The 24,166-nt window shown below is 36.8% G+C and overlaps 1 protein-coding gene across 3 annotated transcripts in view; it reads left to right on the top strand.

The window, feature by feature from the left end:
* Positions 1 to 20,076, top strand: part of LOC131074663 (SMR domain-containing protein At5g58720) — a 306,623-nt gene extending 286,547 nt beyond the window's left edge. For all 3 annotated transcript variants that reach the window (XM_058011330.1, XM_058011328.1, XM_058011329.2), the window contains exons 10-13: positions 18,137 to 18,204; positions 18,309 to 18,415; positions 18,562 to 18,632; positions 19,628 to 20,076. In XM_058011330.1, coding sequence (XP_057867313.1) covers positions 18,137 to 18,204; positions 18,309 to 18,415; positions 18,562 to 18,632; positions 19,628 to 19,753 — 372 coding nt within the window. In that variant the 3' untranslated portion in view covers positions 19,754 to 20,076. The remainder of the gene's footprint in view (positions 1 to 18,136; positions 18,205 to 18,308; positions 18,416 to 18,561; positions 18,633 to 19,627) is intronic.
* Positions 20,077 to 24,166: the final 4,090 nt, after the last annotated feature.

Here is a 24,166-nt window from a genome sequence, read left to right as displayed (position 1 = left end):
TTATACTTTTTGTGATAGGCTATGATGTCTTTAACTGTCTAACTTCACTCTTCCTGTCAATGCCCCCACCATGAAAAAATAGAAATGCTCAAGAAAATCATCTTATTTATAAGACTTCGCGATTTTCTGTAGGAAGCAATATACTAAGCCAATGATTATAATACAGATGGAGAAGGAAGTGATCATGCAACGATCAAATAAGGATAATAATGAACAGTAATGATCACTTAAGGGACATCGATTAAAGAGCAACAATATATTATAAGCTGCGATTCTATTATTTTAGAAGGAGCAACAATCAGTATAAAGGCAAAAGTAAACAACATTCATATTATGCTAAAGAGCAATTAAGGCACCTGAAGCAGCAATTAATAAATAATCAAGGCAGCAGTTGGTTTTAGTTATGAAGAGGCATCATTAGGGAAGGGTATGACCATTCGTAAGGGTCAGCATCTTTCAAAGGTTGTCTCTCTTCATATAGACAAAGATATAAAATGTAGAAGACCACATTGGACGAGGACATCAAAGAAGACCAGATTGATATCAAATATCAACTGGAGACTTAGTTCAATCACAACAAATCATCCATTACAGCAGATTGGATAATTTACAATCATCATTTGTAACAGCAGATTGGTATACTGTATCTTACCTTATGAACCATACACTTATTTTCAATAATGTCCTATTTGAATTCTAGTAGGATTAATAGGCAAACATATGGTCTATAATATATATATGTGTGTGTGTGTGTGTGTGTATATGCTTGCAACTATAACAATGTCAACAAGATTTACATTTTTTAATAATAGGGAATTAAGATTTATATGATACTATGCTTAATTTCATATATATACATATACATTCATAATACATGAGAAATTAGTATGTCAATGACCTAATCCTTAATCATTCTCTATTGCCCCTCATGAGGATTGGTTGGATTTGTTAGGGAAAGGCAGTATTAATATCTCACAAGGTAGGTGAGCCCCAAGAGGTGGTATGGATGGGTGTTCCTAAAACCCTTGGGCCTATTTGTGGAGAATGGTTTTCTAGTGCCCAACATAGTTATTTCCCATCCTCCGTTACGGTTGATGATAAGGAAAGAAGTAATGTCTAGGTTTAAATATAGTAATTATCAATTTTATTATGAGTACTAATGGTTCTCTAGTTTTAATAATTTGATATAAGGCATAATAAGTATGATGAAGTATGTTTAGTTATGGAAAACAAGCATACTCCTAGTAGGGGACATTACACTCCCATACTTATTTCTTGGAGTATTTGTTCTCATTGCTATTGGCTTTTGAAGAGCTCATTCCATAATAAATCAAATATCTAAGGAATCCTCCAATAATTCATATGTAGGCAAGAAGACCAACTTTGATAACACTACAATGTCTTGAGCCAGATTTTATTTTTAGCCTTCCAAAAACACTCATTATTCAAATAACAACATTATCGGCCCTAGTATTCAATCAAATCTTAGACGACTCAACTAAATTACTGTTTATACATCAATGATATTGTTACAATTTCAAACAACAAATAACAAGTATGAATCTCAATCTTTTTCTTATTAAAATAATACTTGTATTACATTCAGATGGTTATGCAATATTAGTAACTACAACAACAATTCATACCAAAAACAACTGCGAATCAATTCTGGTTGTAATCCACGTCCAATGAAGCTCAAATACAAACTTTATATGAGATCATCCTCCAAAATCACTAGTGTAGGCAATGGAAGGCACAAATAAGAGAGACAAAATATATGGTAGAAATAAACTGTATTCTATCAAGATGAAAATACTGATCAATTGGATCATCAATCGTTACATACAATGAATATGAGCCTGCTTATATAGGCAAGGCTATATAGATATGTGAGCACACAAACATGACATGTAGCTCAATAAGAAACAAGGGTAGGTAGGAGAAACAATATAATATTCCACATGAGGTGGATCACCCACTGAATGTGGAGTGTAACAACAAGATCACACCATAAAAGGTGGAATTTCCCCTACACTCACTATCCCAATGTGGCACAAACATCCAAGTGTCTCATACCCAAACTACTATGAAATGCATTTCCTAAGTAAACTTAAGTAAGGTGTAATAATATCCAAGATGAATAATTATTTACACCAACACCCCCCCTTAAATGCAACTTAGGGGAATGCACTAAAGTCTACAATTCAACTAAGAAATGCAAGATGAGTCCCGGCTACGAGGCCATGTTAGGTACCCATGTACAAATGCAAATGCATGAAAACCAATGCAAGAAAATCTCTCACAAAGCGGGGAAAGAGAGAAAAACCCAATGGGAAAAAACCCTCCCCCAAAAGAGAGATGAAAACAAGATACAAAGAACTCTCATAGAAGTGTGTGAGGAACAAAACCCCATGTGAGGAAAAAGTCCCCCCCATATGAGAGAAGAAGAAGAGAGACTAGGAAGCCCCCCCTCAATCTAGAATCTGCACCAATGATAGAAGCTCAAAGATGAATGAAGAAACTGCTCCATGAACGTCGAACAACATTCCTCCCCTTAGGAAGAAAGAAAACCAAAGGTGGATCCAAAAAGTCTCCCCAACCATGAAAGGAAGATGGAGAAAAAATACTCATGATGAAAGGAATCTCTGAAAACTGCTCAAGTGTCCCCATGTCGATGCTGAAGGGTACCCCTCCAAAGGTGGTAAACTGTGCCACACTGCTGAAAAAGGCACTCTAAGATCTAGTGGAGATGAATGTAGAACAATATCCAAAGACTCATATGTCTCCTCAAAAGATAAAGAGACCTCCTCCAAGTGTTGTACAAAAGTATCCACAATAATGTCAACCTCTAAAGATTGATCATGTAGAGAATGCACAAGAGGGTCAGAGTGATCCCTCGCAACAATCAAAGAAGGATCATCTTCATCAAAGAGAAGATGAATGTCATCAATGGTATCTCCCAAATCTGCAATGTAGGAGTCCACAAACAAACCTGCAATGTCTGTCAAGTAGGCATCCCAATCAACCGAAGCTGGAAGACATGAAATATCCTGGTGCACTGAATCATAAGAAGGCAAAACTGTCGCACTAACTGCATCATCAGGTGCAATAGGTGGTGTGATATCAATAGAAGGAGATGAAATGCAAAGCTCAAGAACGGGGTCACATGTGAGAATCCCCAAGTTCATATGCCCAAAGTTCTCCTCAAAATCTGAATCATCAACATAGGAAGAATCAACCTTATCAATAGGAGCAAAATCTGAAAAAGAGTACAACCGAGATGAATGATCAACCACCCCAGTCGCAATGATAGCTCCATAGATGGACTACTCGCCGAAAACTCGGTGAGTTTCAAAAACTCGCCGAGTTTTTGAGCCTGGCGAGTAGTAATGACTTCTACTCGCCAGGAAAACTCGGCGAGTTTTAAAGAAAAACTCGCCCGCTTTAGCATAACAGCCAAAAACGGCAAAAAATACATGCATTTTTTGTTTTTCGATATGGTTTTGGGCTGAGAGGGGGAAACTCACTTGGAAGGGCCACATCGAGAGCCCACTATGCTGTCAAGTAATTGCCGAGTTTTTTGGTCTGTCCGTCAGGATTCATATATGGAATATAACATTTAAGTATAAGTGATATACTGCCAGGATGTTTGAGAGTGGTTTCGGACCTCCAGGAGTTATAATGCAAAATCTAGTTTTTGGAGGATTCTTCAATTTTCCAGACTTAGTCAAATTTCAGGATCCTTCGGCGATACCCCTTGACCCCAACTTGGGGGCGCTACCCCCAAACCTCCATCAAAAAATATAGGGGGAAACTGCGCTGATGGAAGTAGGGAAAATTTAACCTCCGAGTCTGATTAGGCTCCATATAACAACATAATTAGCATTGAAGAAATCCTGGTATTATACATTTTAGAGTTGAAAGTTTGAAACTATGAGTATGAATGATGAAAGTTTGAAACTAGTTTTATCTAGAGTTGGGAAGAGGAAGTTGTATTTACTTTTGGTTTTACAAAAACTATTTACTATTTTGCTTCTAGCCATCAGCATTTCTCATGAGGATGCGATTTTGTAGACACTTTGCATTTAAATATATCTAGAATCAGCTTGTTTCTTTTGTGTTATCATTTAGTGACTCATTGGATGCATCTTCTCATTAAATTTTGCAAAAAAAATGCATTTTTTATTAAAATTAAGTGTGTTTTTACGTTGCCGAGTTTTTCGCCGAGTTTTTTCGAGTTTTTCTCGAGTTTTTTTCTCAGGGGCTTGGCGAGTTGAGCCGAGTCGCGAGTAGTTCAACTATGGATAGCTCCACTCTCCAAGTCTCTAATGATAACTGAATCAAGTGTGAACTCCACAGTTTTCCTAGTTGCCCCATGTGTGATTTGATAGATGGAAAGAAGATTATTTGTCAAGTGGGGTACACACAACACATCATTCAAGGAGTTATCCCCAATGGCAATAGATCCTTTCCCAATCACATCCATGTATGTATGATTGCCCATCAAAATCTGCGGCATGTGGCAAGGCTCAAATGTAGAAAACATAGACTGCGAAGATGCCATATGATGAGAAGCCCCTGAATCTAGAAGCCATCTCCCTGAATCATGACTTGTAGTAACACAAAGAGCTTGTCCCTTTCCTTTATCCTTGGAAGAAGAAGCCGATGTAGACATTCTAGAAGGTAGGTTGGTTCCGTTCTTCTCAAGAAGATTCTTCAACTCATCAATATCCTTCTTATAACAATGATGTTCATCATGTCCTGACTTCTTGCAATATCCGCAAAAAAGATTGTCTTTATATGATTTTCTCTTAGGTGAGAATGGTGAATCACCTTGTTGTGGAGAGGAAGATTGTGCTCCATCTTGTTGTGGTTTAGGCTTAGGTTGCTTTTGATTCTTGCCTTTTCCTTGATTACTTTGATTCCCTTTGTTAGCCACCAAATTTTGTGACTTTGAAGATTTGAGAATCCCCATCGTGATCAACTTAGATTGCTCAAGTATCAACATCTCCGTGAATGAATCAAACGAGGGAGAAGTGTATGAGGAACCTTGAGCTAACCTATGGGTGTGAAAGCTAGATACAAAGGCTGCATACTCTGAAGGAAGCTTGTCCAACAAGTTATAAACCAATTGAGCATCCTTTTTGTCAATTCCACAATCCTTTAGCTTTGCTCTTAATTCAGTTGCTTTTGTGACATAATCTTGGATTGTATCAAAATCCTTGGGATCCAAAGTTGTGAGTTCACTATCAAGCTTGTAGCCCTTAATCTCGTCAACTTGACCATACAATTTCTTAAAAATATCCCAAGCCTCTTTAATTGTTGTACACTTATCAATGTGAAAAATGAGGTCATCTGATACATACTTTCTAAGAGTTCCAAGTGCCATAGCATTCTTAGTAAGCCATTCAATTTGAGCATTAGGATCAGCCTTAGGATCAGGTGGTGCTGTAATAGTTTCATTTACATAATGAATGAGTCCTTTTTCCATTAGTTTACTCTATGCGTTAATTTTCCATGATGCATAATTATGAGGAGTTAAAAGTGGAAATTTAGGAGAACCCATAGCACCAAAATGAAAAAACACAAGATAGAGAGAGGCACAATCACACAAGACACCCCCCCCCCAAAATACTCAATCAAGAAATCCCCCCAAAATGGTGATTTTGGCACTTTATACTTAGTGCGTATACAATGGGCCACTTGCAAAACAAGGCAAAGTGGACTTCTGATTTCAATTTACATCTTCTCAAAATGAGATCTAAGAAATTTCAACAAATACTGCTAGTGATCTAAACTGAGATCCAAGCAAAATGCAAGTACCAAATATGCCAAAAATGGCCAAATATTGAAAGTACAATTTCTACTTAAAATCACTGCAAACAGATGGTAGATTATTAAAGTAGATGAAAAAATATGCACTTTCAAAAAAAACGGCACCTGAAAAGGAGTCCATATGAGTCCAAACGAAGCCTCCAAAGTTGTAATAATCGGGATTTCGCGATTTCCAAAAAAATTGTATCCAAAAATCAGAAAACTCTTGCACCACTATACAAATCACGAAATTCTACCCCAAAACAAAAAAAATTGCTTGAAAAAACGAGTCCGGATGAGTGAAATATCACTATTTGAAAATTGTCTGCAAAATTATAATTTCTGGAAAATTTCCTCTGTAGCGTCAAATTTCAAATGCCTCTAGATTTGGCCTCCGAAGTCCGATTTTGATGAAACAAAAGGCAAAACTGACTTTCTTGGTCCTCCTCAATCCAATGGTAACCTCAGATTTGACCCATCAAGCTTCAATAATAACCTGCAATAGAAAACTCCAAAATACACAATCCCAAATAGCATCAAATTTCTCTCAATTAGCAAACCAATGACACTCTAATGGCTCTGATACCATGTGAGATTTTGCCAAGATCAAGCGGCAATGGAAAGCACAAATAAGAGAGACAAAATATATGATAGAAATAAACTGTATTCTATCAAAATGAAAATACTGATCAACTGGATCATCAATCGTTACATACAATGAATATGAGCCTGCTTATATAGGCAAGGCTATATAGATATGTGAGCACACAAACATGACATGTAGCTCAATAAGAAACAAGGGTAGGTAGGAAATAGGTGTGGGTAGGTAGGAGAAACAATATAATATTCCACATGAGGTGGATCACCCACTGAATGTGGAGTGTAACAACAAGATCACACCATAAAAAGTGGAATTTCCCCTACACACACTATCCCAATGTGGCACAAACACCCAAGTGTCTCATACCCAAACTACTATGAAATGTATTTCCTAAGTAAACTTAAGTAAGGTGTAATAATATCCAAGATGAATAATTATTTACACCAACAGAAAGGAAGTGCTCAAAATGGATCCTGAAAGGAATTTGTTTAAGTGTAGATGATGCCCCTTGAATGAATGTGTTTGCCCCTTTATAACTATCACAATAATAATGGGTTAGCCATAATGTAAATCCACAACTCCAAATTTAAACAATCATTATTAGTACAAAAAAGTCCCACTTTTGAGAGTTAGGGTGCCAAAACTGACCATTGATGACAATATGACATGTGTTGGGGGCATTATGAAGAGAACAAAAACAAAGGCGGAAATATTTGGGATTGAGAGTTAGAGACACCACAGGACTCAACATAGGTCAAGCTGTTGGAGGTCGAGTGATGGGCTTGCTGGTAAAGACAAGCCCAAAAGTCTAACAAATACAAAGGAATAATAGGGGAAGAATGGAAGGCATGTGAAGATGAAGAAATTCGAATGTCCAATAGGGACCAAGGAAAAGTTGAATATAGATGAAGAAAGCATGTGTGGACGAGGAACCTTGAAAGTCCAACTATTAATAAACATTTAGAAGATTGAGCATTCCTTCAAACCCTAAAGACTTTGGGGTCCTTGTAACCTAGATTATTACAAGAAGAGGACATGACAACCATGAATTTCTATCCATAAGTAAATCCTCTATCTTGAGCTTCCATAGCTCAAATTTGCTTCCATTGAATTTCATGACGTCCATTCTAGATGTGCTTGCTTTGGTTGTATCCTCAAAATAAGATTACTTCAGCAAAGGTTCCACTTGAAGAAAGATTAATAGAAATAAGGCATATTCCTCTTCACAAAGATCTCACAAGCTAGGTAGGTTCTAATACCAAATGGAAAGAAATATGCAAACAATTTCCACAGTTAATCCTACGAGAAGAGTGTCACAAGCTATCCAATGTACACAATTTTCAGCAGCATGCTAGAATAACATCACGAATAAATACCAAGAATGAAAGATCATAGTGAAGCACACACACAAGTATGAGACACCAATATACCTTAAAAAAATCATTTCAGGAAAAATTCAGCCTCCAAAGTTACAGACTGATTTATTTTTCAACAACAAAAAATATTACACTGCATTTTCAAACACAATGCTCTTCTAGGAGGAATCAAGCACAAGATGATATGAAAAAACTCCTGCACAAAACCTCTATTTATAGGCAAGAGAGCAAACAACAATGGTAAATTTTGTAGAGGCTTCCTAAATCATTTCGCCACCGATATTTAATGCCCCAAACAAAAATATTGAATGCATCATGGGAGTCTGAATGACCATGTGCTCACTAAACCATGAACCCCCCAATGTGCCCCCACAGTAAATGAATTTGCAATTTGCATATGCAATCTTCCTAGGAAAATATTGGCCAATTCCGAAATATAAAAATACTGCAATAGACAAAGTGTGCAATACCTTCCCAACATTATGAACCTCTCCCTAATAGTCACCATGGGTAGTCAAACTAATGTGAATGTTATCTTAACTAATTCATTCCTCTGCTGATATAAATGCTTTATTATCAATTGAGAGAAAAACAATCCTAAAGGCCCTTCATGAAGTAATGAGGGCTAGAACAACAAACATTTGGCTTGTCTAAGAGGATGAGTCACTCATGGTGACACAAGTGCATTTAAGCCCTTCAATCTAAAGATCAAGTGCCCAATTTGGCTTAGAAGGTTCAATACAAGAGCAGGAGATTAACTTGCCCGCATTATCAATTCCATGAAATATCTTCCTAGTTTTAGCATAGTCCTCTGATTTCTAAATGGTGGACGGTGTGAGGTCTAATCTAGTCCATTCATAGAGTTTTGGTGAGTATACCACATTCACAAAGATTGGAAGATGGAGAATGACTAATGTGGAGTGTGATTGAGCACATGAATGATCTTTGGACCTTCAATTTGTCAATTAGATAATCCACTATTGTGCATTCCATGTATTGAGTGAGGGAGAACCTCATCTTTTTTGGCCTCTTTGTCATGAAGTAGGGGGGATAATATTAGGGTGTGAAGGTTCTTAACCTTCAAGTGAAGGAGATTAAGGAAGCTAAGGGAAAGCCTTGAGATGGTAGGAAGAGCTATCTAGTCAAATCGATCACCGCAAATTGCACTTTATCTAATTGTTTTTTCTTAAACTCACGAGTCAAAGGTGTGGATAAAGAAGGTTCAATCATTTGTGAGCTATTGGTTGGAAAAGGTCGAATGCATTGGGTGATATAGTGATTAGCTAATAAATAGATGAGTGTGACTAGAACCTATTGGGTTTTGGACATGCATTCAGAAACCATAGCAAGACTTTGTCATGAATATGATTGGGCATCATCATGAGGACCAAGTAGGTATTGTACAACAAATGGACAGAGAATTCATGATTTGGAAGCAGCAATAGATGGGCTATGAAAGATGAGGACCAAATGTAGAGATCAAGGATTGGAAATTTATTCAGTTGTTCTTTCTCACTATATCCTTATCTCCTCTTATATCACATGCACATTCATAATCGATGTAATCAATATAATCATACATATCAATAGCTTGAACTAGGGAACACACTTTTAACATAGGTTTTACTTTTTTAGGTTGAAACTTTATTCGTAGTCTTTATATTTATTACTCAATTTATAAGTAAACATAATAACTTAAAGGTGTATAAACACATTCACCAAATTTTCCTTTATTCTTATGTGTTTTTGGTTCTAGTGGAGAATCATTTTAAGTTTAATAATGTAATAATTTTACATTTAATATTTCATACTTTTTTCAAATTGATTAATACATTTCTTGAAATTTCGAACTTTCTAATTTTTCTTTTCCTTTTGCACAAATTTTTGAACATGGTCAATATATTACCAAAAGGGTTTCTTTATCAAACTTTTGCTCCTTGGTTTCCTCTTTGGTCAGTTGTTGCTTCTTTGAAGGCATCCTTTCACAATGTTGGGTATTTGTTCAAGAATCTTTAGAGAATTGGGTTCTATAATGTCCCACCTAGGAACCTCCAAGGATATGAGCTAAATAGACATAAGAATGCATAAAATAATTTTCTTTTGAAGCATTTAAGATCAACATATGCATCTCATAGAAGAACAATAGCCCAAACCTTGAACTTACGACAACTTGTCGACAAGCTGCAATGCACAAGCAGAAGACTTAACACACTTAACACCAATCGAGCATAGGGAAGGTTGTCCAAACACATAAGGTCAGGTCAAAAAGGTGATTAGACTCACACAAGGCCCTCTTAGAAGTTACAAGTGTCCACTTGGTAAACATGACCATCTCCTAGGTCCTAGGTCTCATAGATGGGCTCTGGCAAGCACCGACTTGTGCACGAACGCCATTGAAACCACTCTAAGCATCTTCAAGATGCCTCAAAGGTTCCCCAAACACTACAAGCCTCAATAGGCATCTTTGATGAGGTCAAATTGACCCTTCGAACCTTCGAAAACCCTGCTAGGCCCAACCATTGGACAAGAGTGCCAACAAAGGATCCTGACATCCTACAAGGAAACTAGCACACCTCGAGGACACTAGCATGACGTGCCCTAGTCCTCCACTTGCACATCTATCCAGTTTTTGCATTGGCGTCCTTCGAAGATTGGCAAACCTGCATTTCCGTCCTCTGACTGCATTAACATCCAAGGCAATGAGCAAATTGGCTTAATAGTTTGTTCCCCCAAACACACTAGTATGGTCCAAATACATAGACGACTCCTGAGGATAGAAAAATCGATGAAAAGGTGTGGAGATGAAGTGTCAACTACACCTTTGGTCACTAGGTGACACCTTCAAGCAAAGACGAAGATCAAGGATGCATAACAATGTTAAGAGGGAACAACAACACCCTCCAAGACACCACAAGTCTCGTCTAGATTCATTTTAAACATCAAAAGAAGTGTTCCTATATGTAACCAAGATTTCAACATTGAGCATAAAGAGAGGAAGCATAATCAATTGTGTCTGATACAAACACCAACAGGCAAACCAATCTAATCCACTACCAATATCATATGATTACATCCAACTCCAAAGGAGTGTTCAATTACAAATAATCAATATTACAATGCTTGTTCAATATACAAGTGTTTACATTTTGAATGAAATGAATAACTAGAAGTATGAATGAGAAGGAGAGAATAACAACTCTCGATGCCAATGCTTAAAGACAAGTCCACCGGTCTCCAATGGTGGTTTGCAACACCACACGACCATGTGGAACCCGTAGGTCCTCCCCACCATGCTCATGGAGATAGTCACATGGCCCAAACACTCAAACAATGAATACACATTGGGATATATAGGCTTACACATATGCCAATCATAGACTAGACACATCATACAAAAATATACTTGCCATACATGAATCTCACAAGTCATACATGATCATACAACAACATTGAAGTATCAAGGTACCCAACAACAATAAGCCAATGCCAAATGATAGAGAACTACATCAAGAGAAACACTAAAATAGACAACGGCACCATATCAATGAGCAACACCAAAATGCCATGAAACCCAATATCAAATGCAATCACCAAAATGAGAGGAAAACAACTCTCTTGGGTGCTACTCAACCACTAGGACTTAGATATTAGAGTGCTAAGTGTAGGGAGTGTCATCGTGTGTGCGTGAAGGGATGGCTCCACACAGAACCAAGCATTCTCTCATATGGACGAGAATGGTAGTCATGCAAGATCCAACACCCCATGTGCAGGCATACTACTCCAGTTAATATCTAGCGCCCCATGTGTTGGGATGCCTTCCCTAGACATCCTTAGCCTCATACTAGTGTTTAAGGCATGCTTGGGGCACCAATTATCTTAATTAATGTTTTATTCCAATTAAGATTTTTTTTATTTATTAATTTCTTTTCTTAAACACCATCTTTGATGGAGATGAAAAACTAAAGTTAGTTTTGAAAGTCACTGCCAAGAAAGACAACGATTTGGTGTTTGAGACCTCCCTTGAGTAATTATTTCGCAAAGGTGTTCCTTTTTTCCATTGAACTTATGATTTTGACTTGTACAACATTGCCCCCGCCACCCTCTGCCCCCCAATCTAGATTCAAACGTGTGTCCTCCATAATGGACTACAAATTCTTTCACCATGTAGCCAAATAAAGTTACTTAAGAACGTAGAAGCCTTTTATTGGAGGAAAATTCATACAAATTCTTTCACCATGTAGCCAAATAAAGTTAAGAACGTAGAAGCCTTTTATTGGAGGAAAGTTCACCTACAAGTTAGCGTTGCTTGAGTTTAATAGAATGTATGTCTATGATATTTCTTTTCTTGCAAACAAATGTAGTTAGTTTGTTGTTTTATAAATAGTGAAATCAACTTAAGAATGTAGAAGCCTTTTATTGAAAGAATGTTCACCACCAACTTAATGTTGCTTGAGTTCAATAGAATCAATGTCTGATACTTTTATTCTTGCAAACAAATGTAATTAATTTATTGTTTTTATAATTATAAACAGCAGTTTCTTAGGTGATAAGCTTGGCGTGTCAAGTATATCCATTCAGTTTCTTAGGTGATAAGCTTGGCGTGTCAAGTATATCCATTCAGTTTCTTAGGTGATAAGCTTGGCGTGTCAAGTATATCCATGTCAAGTATTTTTTGTTTGTTAAGAGTGTAGTGAACTTGAAAATTATTCTTTGGAATATACTTACTAGGAATTGGAGAAGAAATTTGAAAAAGATTGGTGTCTAAGATGAAGGATTTGGTTGTTTAAGAAATTGATAGGAGATTTTTTCGAAGATCAAATATTGTTCATATTAAGACACTAAGGACGTTCCCTTCATTGTCAATGAGGTGTTTCCTTTATCGAAGATACTTCCAATCCAAGAGGCCAAAGAGTAGAGCCTAAGTCAGAAGAATGTGTAATAATAGAGACCAAAGTAGGACCAAAGGGTATGGGGAAATGAGAGGGACCTACACATTATAATTCTATGCTGAAATATATGGTCGATGGGACAAACTGCTGCTGATCATGCTCATTATATAGCTGGCCTTGTTGAGACATGGACCAGCTAGGACTCGAACCTAGGACCTTCCATACGCTGCTAGAGTGCTCTACCACTGAGCTACTGGCCCCTCTTGGACCAGTCCATCGTCGGTCCGGGTGTGGCTTATTTCCAACACCAACACCCCCCCTTAAGCCACACCTCTCGTGTGCTTGGGGCTCCTAGCTTGGACTTGGCTCTGATACCATGTAGATTTTAAACCTTAGGTATGTTAATCAGATTTAGATAATTAATTATGCCCTAGTTTGTAATCAGATTTACAGTATTTTATTAGACCAACATAAATTAAATATGCCCTAGATTGTAATCAGATTTGCAGTATTTAACAAGTCAACATAAATCAGAAATAAAACAGTAGACAACAAGCATACTCTGGGAAAACCTCTAATGAGGAAAAACCCAGCATGAAAGATCCACAGGTCAGATTATATATTCTCCTCTTAAAATGCACAATTACAATACTTAGCTCTTCTATCAGATCTGATCTATTTGTGTAGCAGATCTGCTCTTTCCATGTCCTTCAAGTTGCACACCACCACCTAGGTCATCTTGCACAAATTCGCATAAGTCTGGATGAATTCGCCTTCTTCCTTATTAATTCGCACTTGATGAGCAGAGCTGTTTTCCCATTCGCATATGTCAAGAATGAAAATGAATGTGTGTTGACTTGCTAATTGTCACTTATTTATATACGTCTTTTACTCCTTGAAATGCAAGTCGGCCTCCTTGGGTTTTTGGCGCCAATAATTAAATGGGTGTATTTTGCATAGCATAGTATTTGTTTGTGCATAAGATAGGGTCACGTTACCCTAGGATAGGACCCGGTCCTAAAAGGGGGTTCGGATGTTGCCTTGAGGCAATCCGAACCCATATAATCCTAGTTACAATCAACACTCCCTCTTAACTAGTGAGGAGGAGAATACATAATCTGAACCTTTAAGTTCCATCTAGCACACAAGCATAGAATTACATCTTCCACCTAGCACACAAGCATAGGATGGTTCTAGCACACAAGCATAGAAAGTGTAATACACCAGTGGGTCTTTACATTATTACAATTATCCATCTAGCACACAAGCATAGATTGGATGTAATTCATTCTTGCACACAAGCAAAGAATGATTCAAAGTGCTACAAATAGTCACTGAGATTGAAGCTCCCTCTCAATCAGGGTTCCGTTTTCCATGACACCAAGTCTATCTCTGAAGTACTCGAACTTCACTCTGGATAAAGGTTTGGTGAGGATGTCAGCAATCTGTTCATCTGTGCTAATGTACTTTAGATGAATGGCGCCTCTCTGCACCATATCCCGAATGTAATGATAGTGTGTTTCCACATGTTTGGACCGATCATGAAATACAGGATTTACTGACATCTTTATACAGCTTTGATTATCACAATGAATGGTGGTAGGATCATTGGCTTGACCAAATAATCCAACAAGGAGCTTACGAAGCCACACTGCTTCTCTGGATGCAACAGATGCGGCAATGTACTCAGCTTCTGCAGTGCTTAATGCTACGGAAGATTGCTTTCTGCATGCCCAAGAGATCACTGCGGAGCCCAAGTTGAAGCAGATGCCTGAAGTGCTTTTCCTGTCCTTGACACTTCCTGCCCAATCTGAATCTGAGTAGCCTTTCAAGAGGATTGGGGTATTAAGTGAATACTTCAGCCCATAACCAATCATGCCACGTAGGTATCTTAGAATGTGCTTGGCAGCAACCAGGTGAACATGTTTAGGTGAGCTCATGAACTGACTGAGAGCATTCACAGCATAACAGATATCTGGCCTAGTATTGACTAGGTACATCAGGGAGCCAATCAACTGCCTGTACTTAGAGGGATCTGCAAAATCAGAGTTAGCTGCAGAAACACTTAACTTCTTTAAGTTGGATTCCATAGGAGTACGCATGGGCTTACAATCTATCATTCTAAATTTTTTCAAAATATCAATAGTGTATTTTCCCTGACTAAAAAAGATTTCATTAGCTCTTTGCCATACTTCTAACCCTAGGAAGTAATGCATTAGACCTAAATCCTTCATTTCAAATTCTGAGGCTAATTCCTTTTTACATCTCATGATTAATTTATTTTCACCCATGAGAAATAAATCATCTACATACAAAACTAAAATAAGCATCTCATCATTATAAACTTTCAAGTAAATGTTAGCATCAGCATCATTCTTGGAAAACCCTAAACTTAGTAAGTACTTATCAATTCTTTCATACCAAGCGCGAGGAGCCTGTTTGAGCCCATATAAGGCTTTCTTCAACCTGCAAACATGAGAATCTCTTTTATGGATTACATAGCCTTCTAGTTGCTCAATATAGACTTCCTCCTCAATGACACCATTAAGGAAGGTTGTCTTAACGTCCATTTGATGCAGCTCCCAACCTTTGGCTGCAGCAATAGCTATTATAGACCTAATAGAGGTATATCTAGCAACAGGGGCAATGGTTTCTTCATAATCTATTCCTTCCTTTTGAGAAAAACCACGTGCTACAAACCTAGCTTTATATTTTTCAATACTACCATCAACATTATGTTTAATTTTAAACAACCATTTAGAGGAAACGACAGACTTACCTTTGGGTCTGGGTACAATGTCCCAGACATCACTCTTGATGATAGACTCATACTCTTCATCCATGGCTAGTTTCCAAGCATGATGGGACATAGCTTCTCCGATATTGTGGGGTTCAGACTCAATTATATTGCACATCACAGAAATGTAGTTGGCGTAATTTTGGAAACTCTTGCTATTTCTGAAGGTTCCTCTGGGAGCAGCAAACTTTGATATGACAGTGACAAGATGATTCTTGACGGACTCAATTATGATCCTTCTAGCCTTGAGGGAATCTTTCTTGAACAGTTTCAGCTCTTCAACATCTTTTGGAGGAGACAGCCTTTCTTCTTCTACAAATTTCAGTAGGTCATTTTCTTCAAGGATCAACAGAATACGAACTTTCCAAGCAGCAAAGTCGATGGCTCCCTCAAGCCTATCTTCAGCCTTCAAACCTGACATCTTTAATTGAAAACAACCAACAGCTATATGCAACAATTGATTTGCTAAAATCAGAAGTTAATGACACCTTAGCTCTGATACCATGTTGAGACATGGACCAGCTAGGACTCGAACCTAGGACCTTCCATACGCTGCTGGAGTGCTCTACCACTGAGCTACTAGCCCCTCTTGGACCAGTCCATCGTCAGTCCGGGTGGCTTATTTCCAACACCAACAGGCCTCACCTTTCTTGTTCTTGTTTTTTCAGTGTCAAACAAGCTTGTATCATGTGTGTTTGAGCCCTAAGTTTTTGATTAAGACAAAAACAGGTTTTGAAGGGATCTGAAACCCTTTAACAAAAAAGCAGAGAGTAGTCTAGACTTAACAAGGCATTACGCCTAAGAAGACCACAAGAACCAACTAGCCCCATAGAAAAACAAAAAGCAACATTACATCAAAGGGGCATTAGCTAAACAAACCAAAATTACAAAACCAGATACTAGTAGATAAAACCGGACACAAAAACACCAGTATAACCAAAACCAGCACAGGGACAGCAGAAAACCAGCACTACTCCAACTGCTTCATAGACTGTTCCATCTCTTTTTCGATCTCAATCATAGTGTTGGTGATCTTCTTATGCTTCTGAAAGTCAGGAGATCCCATTGCCTTTCTCTTCAAATTTTGAGCCCTAAGTCATTTCACTATGACATTTTCATTTTAAGCCACTAATACAATCAAATCAACCATAAAGTAAAATGTTGTTGGATGGGATAAGCTCAACTCATAAAGCATTAAGGCTTTTGAAGCAGAGCTTTGGGTTAAAATTATTAGGATTCTAAGTTGCAGGGTTTGCCGGTTTGAGGGCCTGGTACTGGTCTGGTTCGGTTCGGGTCCGAGTCCTGGTCTGGTGCGCCTACAGGTTGGTGCCCAGGTGAGACGGTTCGTCCTTGGGAACCTAGGGCAAACCTGGATGCTTGGGCACCCAAATTTATGTTTTTTTTGCAAAGTTTTATACAATCACCAGATTTTTTTTGCAAAATTGACTGCAGACATTTTGAAGAAAACGAATGCTGACCTGAAAAACTGAAATTTGCAATGAGGAATGACAATATTAGTAATATAAAATTTGTTTGATTAAAATAACGATATGGATGGGTATCTTGGCTGTAGCAAAAGGACACAAACTGCTAAGCAGAAATTTCAGAAATTCAAAGGCCTTGAATGTTTGGCAGTGTGTTGGACATACATAGGGACCATATCAAAGGTTGAGCAATCTGAAATTTGCAAACATGCAGAAAATTCAGAAATTCAAAGGGCTTGAACATTTGGTAGTGTGGTGGACATACATAGGGACTTTATCAAAAGGCTGCACAATCTGAAATGTATAAAAAAGCACAATGTTTCACATATGGAAAGGTCTAAGCAATTGTGTTCAATATACAAGAGCAAGTCAAATGCTAAGTAATCTAAAATTTGAAAATATATATATAATTTCAAATATGAAGAGGCCTAATTTACAAGATAATACCAATTAATATGACCATATTGCTGATTGTAGTTTTCCATGTTTTCATTTCATAGGAGAAGATTGTATGTATATACTATGTTTTCTTGTTTATATGATGCTATGTGACATTCTAATCTTAATCCATGCTTCTAGGCTGCAGATATATATATAATTTTTACATTGTTTTTGTACTAACAAACCCAAGCCCCTTCTCAAAATTTTGCTGTACCAGCAAACCGGGTTCTTGAACTGGAACCAGCAATCATGATGTATTGGAATTGGGTAAAATACATCATCCAACTTGCTAAGTGTAGCACATCCCACGGATAAGATGAGTGTGAATTCTAAAAGAATTTGATAGAAGAGGTACACCTAGTTTGCGGCAATGAAGTTAAGGGTTGCTTCAAAAGGGTAGTTTGTCAAATCAGAAAACAATTAAAGAATACAACCAAAATCTTTTTGGGAAATATTCACCACTTATTAAACAAACTGATTGAACCATTATAACAGATTAAAAAAACTAATGATTTCTCTGGACAGCAGACATTTTAACCAAATAATATTGAAGTATTTGCTGTACTAGTGCTTGTTTGGTGGTTTGTGCCAACTTATATTTTGTTTTGAGATGTATTGAATTCCAACTTTCATCAGAATAATGATGCATATAAATCCTGATTGTGTTTCCTTGTACTGACAAAAGATTGGAAGACAGAAGATCATTGATTGCTGATCCTTTGTATTAATGTCAGGGAAATCATTACAAGCAACTTGCTCGTGAAGCCGATGAGAAAGCAAGTCAACGAATTTTTGATATCAAGTACGCTGATCAAATAAACCACATTTATATTGAAAACTATTTTAGTTAGAATTATTTGGAGTCACCAATGATAGTAATTAATATAACCATGAATATCTGTGCAGAAATAAGGATATGCATAATGATGTTACTATTGACTTACATTCTCAGCATGTAAAAGATGCTATTCGTCTTTTAAAGCTGCATATTCAATCTCTGGCTTCCATTTCATGTGAGTATTTTCAAAGACAAGTTTAGTTCAACTTCTAAATTATATTTTTTTCTTGCAATAGGTGAGTTACACAAAATGACATAAGCACGGATTCTAAATAAACTGTCTTATGATTACAAAAATGCTGACAACAAATTTCGTGGCAGCAATTCACTCGCTCAAAGTTATCACAGGGTGTGGTTCACATGGCACTGGACGTGGAAGGATAAAACGGGCTGTAAGTCTTGAAGCTTAAATCAACTGTCCAGTTTCATGGAATATTCCTTCATATTTGCTTACATTATTTCAACAGCAAAGCTAGGATGTATCTTTTTTCTTTCAGAAGTAAAATCTGTGAACAAGAGTTATTTTTTTTAATTCTCAACTAAAGTATTTTTTCTATAAGTATTGTATTTGACTGCTTATAGAAATTTTTCCAAGATGTGCGTATCAAGTACATTGACAATTTTTTCATACATAGATTTGTGTGTGAATGCATGAAATCTGCTTAAAAGACCTTAATTTCATCAATATTGGTTATAGATTGTAATTTGGGAAATGGAGAGTTCTGATGTCCCAATATAGAGAATTGTTGGAACGCAATAGCATGATACCAGTAGTCCTTACTTATAGCATTTGAATTGAACATTTCTAATTGAATTTATATTATGAGTTATAGAATTTTATGTTTACACTAGTTTTGTGCACACTGCATCACAGACATGCCAATTGTCTTCCCATTTCCTCAAGAATTGCCTTCCACGTTCTTATTTTGAGGGCATATTAGTTGAATGAGAATTAATTTTGCAGCAACTATTATTTCCTATTTGGTATATTACATTGTTCTGCAACTGGTAAATATGGATTTGGGTTTATTTTTTATGTGGTTTTTCTTTTTCTTTAGTGAGAAGTGAAGAATGATGCACCTTCCATTTAATGCCCTGTATATATTCCTATGGTCTATCACTTAACCACTTCACGAAAACATCATTTTCTGTGGTGTGATCTATCTTGATCAGAGAGACCCTGAGAATAATCTGGACTAACATTATGCAAGCAACCAAATCCTGTACTCACATGCATTTTATGTAATGGATGTTCTTATCACCAACTGATGAAATACATAACTGAGCAGATATATTGCTGTCCAGTAATTTGATTTTTGTCTTTTCATGCTGATCCATTCAATTGTAATGATTAACATAGAAAATCCATTCTGTTCTGATTTCTCAGGTAACGCAGCTTCTGGAGAAAGAAGGGATCAACTGGACTGAAGAGAATGCTGGAGTGATAGTCATCAAAATAAAAGATGTCAATCCTGAAAACTTGAGTTTTGTGAACTCAAACGCTGATGATTAATGTATTTTCATTGACAAATCCTTACGGACAAGAGGAACTTGAAGCAGGCTATCCTTCTTTCTTAAGGGATTCCTCCTGAAATCAAGATCAAAGATTATAAGATCTTTTCTATAAATTGTTAGACCACTTTTTCAAACAAAACTGTAAATTCAAAGTTAAGAAAACATTCACTGACAAATTCCCTAATGGACAAAGGAACTTAAAGTCTCCTGAAATCAAGATCAGAGATTATAAGAGAATCCTTTTTAATAAATTGTCAGACCACCTTTTTGATAAACTGTAAATTCAAAGATTAGAAAATGCATAAAAATTTTAAATGAGCACTAAGTTTATTTTTATATTTGATGATTGATATGCTTAGGTGGCAGTGTTTTCATTAACATGCTCTCCCAGGATCGGCATTATACGTTTTAGTTTTAATGACATGAATGTGCAGAGGAAAATCTTAACGTTGTTAGTTTGCCTATGAATCTCTTCCAACAAACTATAATGCTACATTACATAAATAATGGACTTAAACAATTTGACTGTGTTAAGCTTGTATAATTAGTTTATTGAATGTGGTATTTGTCTTTTGTTTTTCCTTATATGTGCTCCAATTTTGCCAAATGTATTCTTATAGTTTTACAATTGGTTGCGGGGCCGAGTTAAAGGCTGAATGTCAGGTAAAAATGCAGGAAATTCTCAGAAACTAAAAGTTTACCATACACAGTAACAAACAAACAAGTTCAATTGTTAGGCACTTTAGTTGTTATGAGATATAACTGAAAATAGGGTTTGATTCAACAAAACTGTAAAGATCCTCAGCTTCACCAGATTTTTGCATCGTTACCCCATAGACATTTTATCGAATAGTTTGCATGCATGTGTAAATGGGGATTTCTTTTGTTTGAATATAATTTAACTATACTTTGAGAGATTAAATGCATTGCATAACGTTTATACATTAACAGCACGTGTTCATTCAGACCATTCATCATGTATAAGCAGAAATAACAATGAACCTTTCTTTAACAATCTACTGTTACAAAACACAGATTAAACAATATTGATTTCTGAACTTTATAGAAAGATATTATTTTAAATAAACACCAGAAACTAAAGTATCGCCAGCTCCAAACAGAACCTATTTAAACCAGTAACTAAAGTGCTTTAGCTCCAAATAGCTCCAGTAACACATGCCTCCCAAACCTCAACGACCTGCCATGAATTCACATGCACCTTCCTAACTGATCGACCAACTTAGGTGCTTGAATCAGATTTTTTCTCATGCCTAGCAGTGTAGAATGGTCACCTAAATACCATGAAAGCTCATGTCCAGTCGCAGGTTAAACCGCTGACCAACAAAAAGGAATTTTTGATGCCAAACTTTACCCCAAAATAGCAGCCAATAGAGAGATTAATTGTCAAAGTCAATAAAGTTCATTGCCCATTTCAAAGAAAATCCAACACCCAACAATCACTTCAAACTTGGCCAAGATCCATTTCTCCAATCATGGCGTCCAAATGTATTGCTTCGCGGTAATTTTTCTACTTCACAATGCCTCGATAATTTATTTTGCTTACAAGATTTCACAGATTGTAAACTCACTTGTCAATCCAAGCGTAAAACTTATATAGTTCCACCTACAATCAGCTAGGGTTCGAAGGGTTTTCATCTTAGGGTTTTGCTTCACAAGAAGCTCCAATATTCAAAATAGAGAAAATAAATAAACTTGAGAAAATGAGCTCCCATATTCTCTTTTATATTTTCCTTTAAAGCATTTCCAAGGCTTTTCAAATTTTTCTTTAAAATATTTCATTATAATTAATTAAAGTTACTTTTTATAATTAATATTTTCTTATAATTTTTACTTAAGTTACTTTATTAATCTAATTAAAATCAAGCTATCCGTAAAATTTACTTTATTGGACAACTTAAATTAATTGCTTTAATATAGTTCCAAATATTCCAAAATCAGCCTACAGAAATTAAATAGGTTAAATAGGTCATTTCCACTACTTAGTAGAAGGGGACATTACAACCCTCCTTGAGATTGCTTGTCCTTAAGGAATCAAAGATCAAAATGTTGCAAATTTATTCACTTTCCCTTCTAGTAGCCTTTGGCAAATCCTTCCATCTGTTGAGATACTTCTTAAGCACCTTGCTTCCTAACCTCTTCTCTCTAGTGGCGTGAGCTTTGATGATGAAGTGATATGTTGCCCAAGTGACTTTTTGAGGCAAGAGAGTGGAACACATTATGAATCATATTGTTCTCAATTACCTCACCAACTCTTTGTGTAATCTTAAGCCATAGAAAGAAAATTGTCAATAAGGTTGTTGGCATAAGAAGATTATGCTTAAGGTTGTATCTACATAAAACTTTTGTTGGTTTTAGGCACTTTGAAGATTATGCTCAAGTGACTAAAGGATCTCCTAGCTCTATAAATCCAATCCTTTGCCTTGAGAGTATTGTTGTTCCCAAAAGCCAAATCCATGAAGGATGGTGCCATATCCATAAAATGCTAAAAAATGAGTCATCCTAATTGATATATGATAGGTGGTATTGTAGCAATGCTTCCTCAAATGTAACCACTCGACCCAAGCCATCTGTTGTCTCGTCAAATAATTGCTATGGCTACAAATTTGTTAACTCTGTGTCTTACCAACTTGAATAGTTACTACCATAAAACATTGAGAAACTTGCTATATTGATCACTAAAAATATTCTTTAGTAATCTATAGAGTCTAAACACCTTCTTGGAGGACAACTGCAAATTGAGGTGACCTATGCTTGGATGATATGGCAAAGAAATGTACATATTTGGTTAACCTGTCAAATGCCACATAGATGCAATCCCTACCCTGTACTCTAGGAAGAGTTGTAATAAAATCCATGGATATACTTTCCCACTTTTGTTCAAGTGAGTAATGGCTGCAATAAACCTGCTCGAAAGGTATGCTCATATTTGCTTTGTTAAGAAGTCACACCCACAAACATGTCGCTAGACATTATCTTTGAGCCCTTCTAAGAGAATCTCTCTCGAATTTGCCTATAGGTTTTGAACTAACTCGGATGTCTTGCAGGAGGTGCATTATGAATTGCCTTCAAAATTTTCTCTTTCAACTTTGATTCAAACACCAAATAAATCATATCCTTGTAGTATATAACACCATCCACTACCTTGTACATATCATCTTGAATCTTGTCATCCATCAACTTGCATGCAAAAGTTTTTTTGAAATACTCAATTAAAGATGAGCCTTCCAATCAGGTGAAATCTCGTTTTGATGCTCGTGGCTTTAGCACTTACATTTTTAAGATTTTTGTGTCTCTAATCCCCCATTTTGAAGCTTCAAAATTTGCAGTCCAAGCTTCAAAATGAGGTTTTGGGACCACAATAAGCTTCTAAATCAAAACTTGCATTTTTAAGCTCATGGCTTCAGAACTGGAAATTGCATTTTGAAGCTTGTTGTGTCTTGAAAGCCCCATTTTGAAGCTTCAAAAATGGGGGTTTGGAAGCACAAGCTTCAAAACGCGGATTTGGGAGCACGAAAGGCTTGAAAATCACGTTCGAAAGCTCATGGTTTCGAAAATGGAACTCGTATTTTGAAGCTCTTGGTTTCAAAAATGGAACTCGTATTTTGAAGCTCGTGGTTTCAGAATTGAAACTCGCATTTTGAAGCTTGTGCTACCTCCAAACCCCCATTTTGAAGCTTCAAGAATGGGGGTTTGGAAGCACAAACTTCAAAATCGGGTTTTGGGAGCACGATAAGCTTTGAAAATCACGTTTTGAAGCTCGTGGCTTTGGAATTGGAACTTGCATTTTGAAGCTTGTTGCGTCTCCAAACCCCCATTTTGAAGCTTCAAAAATGGGGGTTTGGAAGAAAAAGCTTTAAAATGAAATTTTGGGACCACGATAAGTTTCAAAATCGCATTTTGAAGCTCGTGCCTTCGTAACTCACATTTTCAAGCTTGTTGTGTCTCGGAACTCGCACTTTGAAGGGTAAAAAATGGGGGTATGGAAGCACAACCTTCAAATTAAGTTTTCGGAGCACGACGTGACTTCAGAACTCGCATTTCTCCAAACCCCCATTTGGAAGCTTAAAAAATTACAGTTTGGAAGGACAAGCTTCAAAATGAGGTTTTGGGATCACGATAATCTTCTAAACCATGTTTTGAAGCTTGTGGCTTCAAAATCAAAACTCGTGTTTTTAAGCTCATGGCTTCGGAACTGGAAATTGCATTTTGAAGCTTGTTGTGTCTTGAAATGCCCATTTTCAAGCTTCAAAAATGGGGTTTTGGAAGCACAAGCTTCAAAACAAGGATTTGGAAGCACGATAAGCTTGAAAATCGCATTTGGAAGCTTGTGGTTTCGGAAATGGAACTCACACTTTGAAGCTCGTGGTTTCAGAATTGGAACTCGCATTTT

Source organism: Cryptomeria japonica, chromosome 4 (assembly GCF_030272615.1).
Source record: "Cryptomeria japonica chromosome 4, Sugi_1.0, whole genome shotgun sequence".
NCBI classification, from domain to species: domain Eukaryota; kingdom Viridiplantae; phylum Streptophyta; class Pinopsida; order Cupressales; family Cupressaceae; genus Cryptomeria; species Cryptomeria japonica.
The sequence above is the reverse complement of the archived record's forward strand: the minus strand, read 5'-3'. Positions and strand labels throughout refer to the sequence as shown.